Here is a 12,967-nt window from a genome sequence, read left to right as displayed (position 1 = left end):
CGGACCACAAAAATTTCATGTTTCGCTTAATTGCAATATCTTCCTTCACACCTTACAGTTTATCAATGCGTGCGAATTATATTATTTAAAACGAATCTGATCTGAAAATTAAATTACAAGAAATTACAAACTTTATGAATTTGGATACAGTTCTTGTCACTGAGACTGATAATATTTGTATACGATTGAATTGTTGTCATTTTATATTTCAGTAATAATAAGTAGAACAATATTTGTAGAACTCAGGTTGTGTTTTTAGTAGAGTGCATGTTAAAGCTGGGAAGCGACATTTTTAACAAAAGACGGTTAGAAATCATTCATATTCATGAGGTTGAAGGTGAATTAGGTCGTCAACTAATTCTTGGTAGAGAGTATCAGCAAATAGAGATTCAGTGACCCCTTCCTCCTTTAGTTTGCAGGAAGCCTGTTTCGAAAGAATTTTGCCATCTTCATCAAACGCAATCAGTAGACGGTTTGACCTGTCATCATGGCCTCGCGGTAACAGTTGCTTAATCACACTAGCATCAACAGCAGCTTGGACGGGCATAATCGGCCATGGCATCTCAGGAATAGCATCATTCTGCTCATGTAAATAAACATCTTCCTCATCTAACGGAACAAACACAACTTCACACCCACTCGCCTTTATTTCATCGTAATTCTTCATTAGCAGATAGCAGAACTCACCATCGTCAGGTAGTCGAAGCGAGTCGAGGTATAGGAGCAACTTCTTGTCAACAAGCGTAGACTTACGTACATAAGAGTTACTGTCATTGCGGATCAAACAAGTCCGCTTCTTTTTCCTGCTATCTCTAAACCACAAAATTGGGTTGAGCGACTTGAGCGCATTGTACCTTTGCTCAACAACTTTGGTTGCGGTGAAAGGATACGTATTCCTTCCAAATTGAGCGATCAAGGCTCTTGCCTCGATCTCACCAGGCTGTCCGCTATTATAAGGTGGCAAAATAATTAGCCTATCTTCCTCTTCACTACCAAATACTCGCGACAGTCTGCGGTAGACCATTCTGTTTTCTTCCAAGGGAAATAGAAACCACGACGTAATTTCGTTAAGCTTTAGGAGTTCAAGGAGGTTTTTATGGTACGATATTGGGTCATCGTCAAGAGGTAGGCCTATTATCAGAACCTCGAGCTCTTGATTCAATGCGACGCATTCCTTATGAACCTTGTTTAATGTGTGTATGTATTCCCCGTCATAGCATAGGTACAACCCGATGTACTTCTCGCTGAGCTGTGACACGGTCATGGATGGACCGGCATCAGGATCGACTCTGTGGAGAACGAGACAACAGTCGCACAGAAGAATGTCAGCGTGGAGGGACAGAGGCGGTGGTTGTTGATTATACGAGTCCACAATAGCTTCAGCTTTGGGAGACACGCTTTCCCTTTTCTGATAAAAAGGATCCAACCTCATTCTCAAGATATCGTCTTGTGTTTCGAGGAGCTCCACAAAATCGTCAGTAAAGGGATACCATTCAGACCCAAAGGTAAGAAAATAATCAGACGCTTTACGATGCTGCAGAATACATCCCGTGGGATCAACCAAAACGGTTTCAATAATATCACGACCAGGGTTGAGGCCGATAAAAGAGCTTATAGAATTACGAGTGTCAAATTCAGAGAAGGGTACTGCAAGACACTGGAATGCTGAAAAGAACGCGTCAAAAACGTCTTTGCGAAGATTAAAACTAGGTTTCATATTAGCGACTAAAACAATCTCGAATAAATTTCCATGTAATTTAGGGTATGAATCTATCAGGGAACGACAAATGTCGTAATCGTTGGAATAACACTTGACAGGAAGGTTAACACAGCAGATTAGTAGGTATTTACCACGAACTACTTCGATTTTAACAGTTTGATCATTATTTCGTACCAAGTGAGTCGTTTTACCATTATTTGACAAAAAGGGTACGACATCTAAATTCGTGCCTTTCAGTTTTCCGTCGTCTGATTCATCAATTTCTGTTAAATTCTCGATGAGTGGCAACGATTCATCTGAAGAAGATTCCTCGTCTGCTGAAAATTCCTCGTCTGAAGATTCATCTGCTGAAAATTCCTCGTCTGAAGATTCCTCTGCTGAAAATTCCTCGTCTGAAGATTCGTGTTTGAATCTCAATTGTTCCTTCTTATCGTCTATGGCTTCCAAAAGAATGCCACAAGGAGAAGGAAACCATTTGGAAAACTTACTCATTGGATTTTATTTTACCGTAAAATAAAATATTTTCCGGAAAAATCAATCTAGCTTTCATTGCTAACAAGGTCGCTATTTATACTAATACGATTTCCATAAAAACTAGTTTAACATAAACCCTAGGATACTTGACATAGACTAGAAAACTTAACAAATTGAAGATCGAATATCTCGCAATATAAATTAACTTTACCTTAAGTTTAGTTTTCAATCATTAATTGCTTTCGTTGCTACGTTCTTAAGTCAGACGCATCAATCTAATTAAACACTAAATCGCTTTTATTTTGATGAACTAATACACGGAAATTCCGATGTAAAAACATCTAAGTAATGAAAATGCGCATAGAACTGAAGTTTGAAAATGGAAATCAACACAATAATTTCATCGAAAAAAGAATTACTCGTAACAATTAAGCATATTTCAAATAAAACAAAGAAATTTGGACTCCACATATTAATAATTATTGAGCTATTTTACAAAGTAATTTAGCTTAATAATTAATTATTCGGTTAAGTTCAATAACTTTGTATCATAACTCGATAGTTTTGTTAGTAGAACTCGATATCTTTATAACAAAGCTCAACTACATTGAATAAATTGTATATACAACCAGTTCTATAATACATTAACTGCATATTAATGGAGAGACGTAATGCTACAATTTATTGTATGTTGAAGACAGACTCATAAATCGTTTAATTAGATGAGAACGCGTAACTTCATTAAATATGAAGAGCTTCGTTTTATTGTGAAATAGTAGCATTCGATGCAATTTTCTGAAAACTGAAAGCACACAAAATTTACTTATACTGCTATGAAATTTCGATAAATACTGACGCGCGCTTCAATCATAGTAGGGATCATGATGGTTAAGGTGAGTTAGGTCATTAACAACTTCTTGGTAAAGAGTATCAGCAAACAGAGATTCAGTGACACCTTCCTCCTCTAGTTTGTGGTAAGCCTCTTTCGAAATCATTTTGCCATCTTCCCCGAACACAATCAGTAGACAGTGTGACTCGTATCTGTCATCATAGTTTGGCAATAACATTTTGCCATCTTCCCCGAACACAGAAGCATCAATAACAGCTTGGACAGGAATAATTGGCCACGGCATCTCATCAACAGCAGCATGCTGCTCATGTAAATAAATATCTTTCTCATCTAACGGAACAATGAATCCCGCCTCGGCCATGCATTCATCCTACTTTGTTGAATGAATCCGGAACAATGTAAAATCAAGTGTTTGTGACATCCCGCCTCGGGGTTTGAGCATGGCCTCCACTTCCATCGGTTACTCTATCGGTAACACGATGAGACTATGCATTACTTTTATGTGTCCATCCCAACATTTTTTCTCAAGTTTGATCAACAAGCATTTTACTTGCAGAAGCCAACACATTCAGTCAATAACAGCACCTCGCAAACCAATAAGTTACAAATGCTTTCTTGTCTGATCAGCATACAAATGAGTGACTGAGTGGGTGTGCGGCCTGTGCGCGTGTCCAAGGTACCTGAAACCAGCCTAAACCTAATACAAATGACTCTTCTTTTCCAGGTTTGAAAACATCACCCAAGTTTGTTGTAGTCACTACTGAGAAATCAAACACCCAAGCAGAGTATTAAACAGCTGAACAATCACTCAACAAAAACCCCTAGAACTGAATGCAACAAAAAAGGGCACATCATGAGCAAGTTGATTCAGGAGTTAGATGGGGGAATCAGCCGGCTTGGTTAAACAGGAAGTGGGTTCTCTCGAAGCTCCTTGACAAGAGCAGCAAGTGATTCAGGATCCATGCCAACGTCACAAAGTGCAACAAGGACCGAAAGAGTGTGACGATCTAATCCCGTGTCAAGTATGTTGGATATGCGAAATGCCAAGTCCAGAGACTCCCTAGCCGTGCGTGCAGCTTCAGAATCCATATCTCCAATCAGATAGAACTGCTCGCTACTCTTTCAGCCAAACTCTGCATACCAATGTCGAAATGTATTTCATGGCCACAGAAACTATGATAGTGAAGTAAGCCATGAAGCATAATAATTTAATTGGCTTGAAATCAAGTGCATAAATGTAATGCAACTGAAAATACATACACCAGTCACTATGAGTCTAGGTAATAGAAAATCACAAGCAGCCAGGTGGAAAATGAATCATCTGGTTGGATATAGATAAAATCAGAGTATCTTGCGAGAGACCGTCTCAAGCGTATCCTAGTGAATAACAACAAAACAAGGCTCCTGAAAATGGTAGGGATAGGGAATCAAACATATGCAGTCTTAACCTTAACCGACAATTGCCCACTGAATGCTACTATTTCACGATAAAATGAAGCGCATCCAATTTAGCAGACTTGTGCATTCTTATTCAATATAAGGATTAACGAGTCATTCACACTAGTAAGACTGTCTAATATAAATTTTCGTACAGTATAATACGCCTATGAAACGTGTAAAGACAGCATGAAGATCAGAAACCATAAGACTGTTTTCCAACATACGTGTAGCATTACCTTGCTCCATTGACACACTGAGTTAATGTTACCTAGTGAAGCACATATCTTACCCGTCTTTGCCAAATTACCAGCCTTCCTTGATCTCAACAGAAAACTCAAGATTATTCCTTCTACTCTCAACAATATTAAGCCAAACAAACATAACTTCGACACTCACACCAGTGAGATTAGTGAGCTTGTTCATCGAGATTATACCACTAATAGTTGCCCTGTATCTGAGTTGACATGATAATAATGACACTATTATTGTTTTGGGGGAAATCCGTGTTAATTTTGCAAAGACAGCAAGATACGTGCTTCACTAGGTAACACAGGCATCCTAGTTATTCAATAAAAGGATTAACGAGTCATTCACACTCGTAAGACTGTCTAATATAAGTTTTTGTACAATATAACATGCCTATAAAACGTGTAAAGACGACTGAAGATGACAAGACTGTTTTCTACCATACATGTAGGTAGCATTACCTCGCTCCATGATACATTGAGGTAATGTAGTTATCGTTATTGTTATTACACTATTCCGTCTAAGTGACACTCTACTGCAATAATGGATCCAATGTCAATCGTCTTACAACACCAACTAAAACTCCAAGGAGCGACAATACCAATCTAAAATCAACCGCGCCACTGAATCTATGTGAGTGACTGATCAAAATAACTTAAATTTCCGAGGAAATAATAGAGTGACACAAGCATTTCCGGAGTGGCGTTATGTGTATAAATTTCAGCGCAATCTCTAAAACTTTAGAGCAATTTCTACAACTACAGTAAGCTTCAGCTCTACAAATGTAATTAACTATGGCGATTTTACATACAATCAATAAAATGAATTAAATTTACGATCAAATCAAAAGCATTTTCTAAGCAATCAATTAAAATGCAATTCAATTGTTCATGTAAGTTACAATTACTTCCTAAAAGCCTATTTTTCAAAACTACATTAAGCTTCAGCTCCATAGGTATAATTAACAATGGCGATTTTCGATACAACGAAGGAACTACATTACCGATCAAATCAGAAGCATTTTCTAACGCAATCAATACAAATGCAATTCAATTGTTCATATAACATACAATTACATCCCAAATTACTTAAAAAAACCAAAAAAAAAAAAGGAAAAAGAGAAGATGTTAAATTATTGACCTTGTTGTAGGAAGTGATTTACAGAAGTATGGAATTTAATCTGCTGTTTCTCGCAATTTGTAGCTTTTGATCTTCGATTTTCTAGGGTTTGGTAATATTGCTGCGATTTTGATCTTTTCTGTGAGGAAAGAGGGAAAAATTTGTAACGATTAATTAATCAGAAGCCATTTCTAATTGATTTGGCTTGGACCCGGGAAAATTGACTCAATTCAAATGACCCAACTTATATACGGTTCGAACCTAAATTGAGGACCTGAGCATGACTTCTAATTAGCATTGATTGGAATTAATATGACTCGACCCAAATATATGTGAAGTATATTTTAATGAAATGGGGTAAAAATAGAAAAATGGAGGGAGTATATGATTCTATGTATTAAGCAATGTCATTTTAATATAATCTAATACTATTTCATGTGAGATTGTTTCATATGTATTATATTTAATCCGAGATCAAAGATAAAAAGATGCAACGACATATATATGGCTTTTATAAATTCCATCGTTACCCGATTTTAACCAACTGGGGGAATTGCCGGATCTAAAATAAAGGGAAACTACCTCGAGTAGTCGTTCTCAACTTCTCAACGTTGTCCTGTGAAAAGGTGTGATCAGCTAAATAGCTAATGGCCATTGTGATTCGATCACGCGTTCATGATGGAATAAAATACAAATAGGGGAAACCTTATGGGCAAACATAACTGACATCAATAACACTGCTTTCCATTTGATGTTCGCTTTCAAGATACTTCAACGACAAATATTTCGTAACTCACAAGTCATAAACTCATCACTACTCGTAAGTCTTGTATGAAACCATGCATTACACTACTAGTCTTATAGCATGAAATGATCAGATGATTTATTTTGAGATTGTTGTCTGAAGAGGCAGAATACTCTCTACTTCCTGCTGCTCAGAAGTCCTCTGCTCCACTACTTTCGACATTCTAAACATCTGCTCAGAAAAATAAAAAGAAAATAAAGGATCAGAATGTATAAATACATGAACATCGAAAACGAAATAAGCAAGATGGAGTATATAAACATAGAATATCAACCTTCTGAATGGTCTTAGTAAAGCAGGACTTGTGTTCATCCATGGAAGCGTGTATGAACTCGTCGATATGGTCCTTTACATCCTCTAGGAAAGTTGCATCATCCTTCTTCTTTTTTCGACATGAAGTTGGCGTTGGAGACGGAGTAACAGTTGATGATGCCGGTTTAACTTCTGTTTGGTCCCTCTTGGATTCCATTGTCAGCGACCTGCTTCTAGAGAGCTTGATGATATGGAGTGAGTTAGTTTGATGCTCATACTATATACGTGGAAGATAAAACCTTCGATGAAGATAGTAAAATAAAACTTAATGCAACAAATAAAGTTCACTCAAGAATCTCTAATTATTCCTACAGATCCATCCTACTGTCTAGTAGATAATTGTTCTCGAAGAAGGGGGAGAATGAAAAGGAAATCACAATCCTCTGAGCACCCAGTACACGAAAAATTTGAGAACGTGGCAGCTGATATATACCCCAACACAACTTCTAAATGATGATTTAATGATAACCCTTAAAGCAAATGGATTTGATGATATAACGAACAAATCCGCAGTGTAAACAGCTAAAGTAGGGAAGTCCCATACCAACATGGCCAATTGGCCAGCATATAAACCTTTTAAGTAACAGAAAACAATTACAGTAACTCTGTAAGTAAAAACTCTTTGTAGGAAGAAAACCCCTCCACAAATTCCAACTTTCGTTGATAAAAGAAAGGACAGGAAAGACGTGCTAAATTCCAAAGAAGGGCACGGCTAAAAATACGCAAGTCCAAACATTAAGGGTATGTTTGGATATCAAAAATGGAGGAAAATGGAGGGGAGGGTGAAGGAGGGAAGGGAAAGGGAGAGAATGGAAGGGGAGGGGGAATGGGGTGTAGGTGTTTGGATACAATTTCCTTCCAAATCTTGCCTATTGTGGAGAGATTTTGATTAGGCTTGGAGGAGGGAAATTGGATCCCTCCAAATCTCTCCCCCTCCATTTCCCTCCACCCTCATTTCCTATCCAAACAAGGGATTTTAAATCCCCTATTTCCACTCCCTTTCTTTTCCCTCCAAATCACTCAATCCAAACACACCCTAAATTTAAAATGCTTATGAGTTAGCATTCAAATTCATAACTTGCAAGCATAAGTAAGAAGAAATAAGAGATGATTTCAACAACAAGGCATTAATTGCCACCGTCTTGTGGTCAAGAAGGCTGAAGAGTAGGTGTATGTAAGGTTTGGGCCTATGTAAAATCAAATCAATAAGAAGGATCATTAGTTCACTCTGTGTACTCATCACCAACTGAGGTGCCCCGGCAAGTACTGAATGTAGGGTCTTTCAACCTCATGAGTCATGACCACACTTCACACAATGATATTTCATTGTTCAAGTCTTTAGTCAGTGCCCTAAACTCGAGACACCACACCTGGATGTAAGAGAGTAAAATCAACATTCCGAGTTGCAGAAAATGGCAAAACGCTGGGAAAAGGGATGCCAGAGCGACGGCGTCTTTGAGAAATTGTGGAGAGGATCGATAAAAGTACGACGAGAATTTAGGATTAAAGGATGGTATGGTGACAAACCAATCTTGTTGGTTGGATAATGTATTACTCACTCAAAGTAACCCTTCACTATACTATACCCACTTGCTCCCAATATATACAATAACACCTTCAACAGTGTCTCCTCTCCGCCTCCATATCCGTCTCCCCATCCACTATCACCGGCCCCCCACCGCTACCCATATTCCGGTTCTTATTCGTCTCCTCAGCACCATTGTCATGATATCCACATTCCTCACTATCTAAAACTAGTCCTACACTCTGTTATTGCTCCATCTGTTTCGCTCTCATTTTTCTCTCAGGCATTTAATCAAACACTTGGTGTGCATCCTGTTGTTCGGTACAACAACAGTTGAACTAACATGGCTGATTTGTACCATGAAATTATCGTCAGCAAAACCAACCTTCCCGCCAAAATTACCCGCTTTTTTATTAATATTATTACTACCGATCAAATACTCCCCCGCCCCAATCATTTGTTTACCTTTAATTAAAATACGCCTCACATAAAATAAAAAGGTAAACAAACAAACGGAACAGAAAGAGTATCAAAGTCCAGAATCACAATTTAAAGATTATTTCTTCAAATGATCAAAATTCAGTCTGAGAACAAAAAAGATGCAAACTTTCATGGATAAGAGCTCAAAAATCAAACACCCCACATAATCGCATAATTAGCTAATAATTATGTTTCCCAAAACAGAAAAATTATGAGTAATTGAAAAACTAATTAAAATTCTGATGATTGTGAAAAAAGAATTACCTGGCTTAAAAGAAATTAGACTATGATGATAACTTCCTAACAATTGAGGTGTTCTAATTTTCTGGGGTTTTCCTCTCTATTCGTGAATATTCGCGAATGTTGATATTGCAGCTTTATACTTGCTTAAAACCGTCTTGCCCCGTAAGTTACCTTATTTAAACCGTCTTGATCTCTAAGTTACCTTATTTAAGTTGAGCTAGTCTTGTCCGTCTATAGCTAAAGACGGGTTAAATAGCTTTGAAGTGGTTATATTTTTTGCCCCCATCACCCCACTTGTTTATTGTTTGTCCTATTAGGAATGTTGTATTGTATTTGACTCGTCTTTAGTAATAGACGGATATGTGCCGTCTATATTGTGATTTTGTGATTTAAATTATATTTGTTGTTTGACTACTATTTTACTTAAAAAAAAAAAAAAATTACACAAATGATTGAAAAAATCATAGGTGTTTGGTTATCATTTTACTCAAAATGAAAAAATTTGAAAAACTAATTACAAATTATAGATGTTACTTAAAACCGTCTTGACTCATAAGTTACCTTATTTAAAACAGTCTCGAATGCCGGCTTAACTTAGGACGGCGTAGTTAAAAAAATGGATATTTCCCATGGTACCCTCGAATTTTGGCAGATTACACATGGTACCCCTCATTTTAAGTTTCTACATATGGTACCCCTGTATTTACCTTTTTCTTTCCCAAAATGCCCTTAATCAAACTTCTGTCATCACTCCGTTAGTCCTCTCACTAATGACCCTATATTTTTGTTATTTAATACATTAATAATACATAAATCCTTATTTTATATAATAAACCAACTTTTAAATACCTAAACCATCCATCTTCATCTTCTTCTTCAAAATCACCCCAAAAATACTTTTTTTTCACCCACCACCATACGAGTCACCATCATCACCTTCTTAACTACCGCCACCTCCCCCGCCCTCGTTCCACCATGCCAACATCACGCCGACGCCGACGCCACCACACCAACACCACCTAACCGACTTTGCCAAACCAATCCACAACCCACACCACTGCAACCTCTCTCTCCTCTCTCATTCCGCACTCCTTCCACACGACAACACCGTGACCATCATGTCGCCACCACCAAAATCGACATCCACCGCACCACTGCACTACCGCACAACCTCCTCCTTTTCACATTTCTTCTTCCTCTTATTCTTTATTCTCCCACCTGTGGTCGACAGGCACCCCATCACCGACGACGGTTGACATTCCTTTATTAAAACAAATACAGATCTGATCTAACGATTATTGGTGGTTGGAGGAGTCAAGGTGGTGGTTGACGGTGGGGCTGGTGGAGAAAGGGGGATGTCGCCGCGTTTTTTTCAGATCGATTTTTTTTAGTGGTGGTGGTGGTTATTGTTGTTGAGTTGATGTTGTTACTGTTGGCGGTTGGTGGTGGACTGGTGGTTGTTGTTGGTGTGGCCAGTGGTGATCGAAGATGATGGTGGTGGTGGGTGAAAGTGGGGGCTTTTTGGGATGATTTTGAAGATTATTGAAGAAGATGATGATTTATTTTTGAGGGTAAAAAATAAATCATCATCTTCTTCAATAATCTTCAAAATCATCCCAAGAAGATGATGATTTATGGGTGATGATAATTGGTGGTTTGATATTTAGATATTAATGTTAGTTAATTGTATAAAATAAGGTTTTTATGTATTAATTAGTGTATTAATAACAAAAATAAAGGCTCGTTAGTGAAAGGACTAACGGAGTGATGACGGAAGTTTGGTAAAGGGCATTCTGGGAATGAAAAAGGTAAACACAGGGGTACCATATGTAGAAACTTAAAATGAGGGGTACCATGTGTAATCTGCCAAAGTTCGAGGGTACCATGGGAAAAAACCGTTAAAAAAATTGAGTAAAACATACTCCCACCATCAGACGATCATTTATTTACTTTTGATTACGAATTTAGACATGGTAAACAGATCGGGTCGTATCGTGTTCGTGTCAACTTTAAATGGGTCACCAGTCACCACTATCCTAACTATAACCCAACTCAATTACATAAACGGGTCATTTGTCTCAATCCTAACCTAACCTATTTATTTTTTCTATAACCCGTTTGACCCATTATACTATAAAATAAACAAAACTTTATAGCCCTATCATCCCAAAAAGGATGACTTAATATGCTTATTTTTAAGTTGTTTGGTTGGAATATTGATTCAACCCAAATATATTATGACACTTTTAAATAAATGAGTTGTTCGTGTCTGGTTCGTGTCAAAAGAGCTTAACCATAACCCGACCCATTTAAGTTTTGTGTCGTGTCCTTGTTAACCCAGTTACCTAAATGAGTCACAGTGCCCGCTAACTTTGTGTAGAGTTCGTGTCGTATTTTCAAGTCGTATATGTAACACCCTCATTTACCAAGGAGCCTCTAACAAGCCTTCCCTAGCAAACACGGGCGTCACCATCTCGCTTGCCTGATGTAGTCATATCAAATAGACAATAAAAGAACAATTTAACAACTTTAATAACTCAATTATAAAATACTGTTTACAACTCAATACAAATCCAACTATCTAGCAGCGGAGTACAAACTAATCAAACTAACTATCATCTGAACTAAGTAAAACCCATTGATGTCACACGTCCTCCAATAACCCCAGCAACAGTTCGTAGTAACCACAAGATCACCTGTCAATACTCACTGCTCACCATTTTACCGGCAATATCAAATGGATCACCGCAGACAAGTAAGAGAAAACAAGAAACAACACAAACATCACACAAGGTCCGTAACAGTGAAGAGATTTAACCACGATTACACAAGATATAATCACAACAACAATACACACACAATATCGTCACAATCCTCCATCACCATGTACTCCATATTAACTTGTGTCTAAACTGCAGCGCAGACACCAATGGTTGCCATCACAACAGGTAACCAACCCCTATCGATGTTAGACCGCAACACGGGTCATCAAAATCATCGCTCATCGCAACGAGCAAACCCATATCCGATCCGTAATGTGCACACACCCCTTTTGACGTGAATCACAAGAGGCGATACATGGGGTGAAGTCCATCTCCCGACATGGCTTCACAATCTCAACCACTACTCCATCACCATCAACAATAATTCGACAATAATCAATCACCACAATGTTAACAATCACATAGATACAATTCATCTCACAATCAATCAAACAACTGTACTGATTAGGAAAACTATAATACCGGATATTGTGGGACCTGGAAATGAACCTCGAGATGCGTGACGAAACCCTCAGACTTGGCAAGAGACTACTCAGGAGTAAATGATAGCCATACACTAGACCAAGTATGACCTAAACTAGACCTAGTGGAACTGCAATGGACCGAATGGAGTGCCAGTGGATCGTGTGGCTGACACTCTGTCGAGTACGGCGAGTACTCGACCAAGTCAGAGGCACTTGGTCAAGTGGACCCGACACTCGGTCGAGTACAGCTTCCCAGTACGTGATATAACCTAAGTCGTGTTCTTATCCTAACTAAACCTAAATCATTTCATCCTTTCTTCTTATCACTCTAAATCTTCTCCCTTCTCTCTAAAACCCTCCTAAACACCTTTCAATGGGATTCAAGCTTGGATTAGAGGATTGCTCACCTTATCCTTCCACCTTGTAAGTTGAGATATTTAATATATTTTCATTTATGTATCGAGAGAAAATTGAAATTGAATACTCACTTGTGAATATTGTACAAA

At 38.0% G+C, this 12,967-nt stretch overlaps 2 protein-coding genes and 1 long non-coding RNA gene across 4 annotated transcripts; all 3 read right to left on the bottom strand.

Moving 5' to 3' along the window:
• Positions 1–313: 313 nt before the first annotated feature.
• On the bottom strand, positions 314–2,212 carry LOC141627189 (putative nucleoredoxin 1-2). Its single transcript, XM_074440602.1, has one exon. The coding sequence runs from the start codon at positions 2,210–2,212 to the stop codon at positions 314–316; it is 1,899 nt and encodes a 632-aa protein (XP_074296703.1).
• Positions 2,213–3,611: 1,399 nt separating this feature from the next.
• LOC141642017 (uncharacterized) lies at positions 3,612–6,196 on the bottom strand. The gene is made up of 2 exons (XR_012543154.1): positions 5,871–6,196; positions 3,612–4,177 (listed from the first exon to the last, which is right to left on the bottom strand). It is a non-coding gene; the product is annotated as an uncharacterized LOC141642017 (long non-coding RNA).
• Positions 6,197–6,572: 376 nt separating this feature from the next.
• LOC141642016 (uncharacterized) lies at positions 6,573–9,397 on the bottom strand. Of its 2 annotated transcripts, none has more exons than XM_074450674.1 (3): positions 9,236–9,397; positions 6,929–7,139; positions 6,573–6,825 (listed from the first exon to the last, which is right to left on the bottom strand). In XM_074450674.1, exons 2-3 carry the CDS (start codon positions 7,121–7,123, stop codon positions 6,733–6,735), a joined length of 288 nt encoding a protein of 95 aa, XP_074306775.1. In that variant the 5' UTR covers positions 7,124–7,139; positions 9,236–9,397; the 3' UTR covers positions 6,573–6,732. The 2 variants fall into 2 exon arrangements, with proteins under 2 accessions (XP_074306775.1, XP_074306774.1); XM_074450673.1 differs by having other exon boundaries at positions 6,929–7,147; positions 9,236–9,392.
• Between the last annotated feature and the right edge of the window lie 3,570 nt (positions 9,398–12,967).

This window comes from Silene latifolia, chromosome 2 (genome assembly GCF_048544455.1).
Source record: "Silene latifolia isolate original U9 population chromosome 2, ASM4854445v1, whole genome shotgun sequence".
NCBI classification, from domain to species: domain Eukaryota; kingdom Viridiplantae; phylum Streptophyta; class Magnoliopsida; order Caryophyllales; family Caryophyllaceae; genus Silene; species Silene latifolia.
Note: the sequence above shows the minus strand (reverse complement) of the source record. Positions and strands in the feature narration are given on the sequence as shown.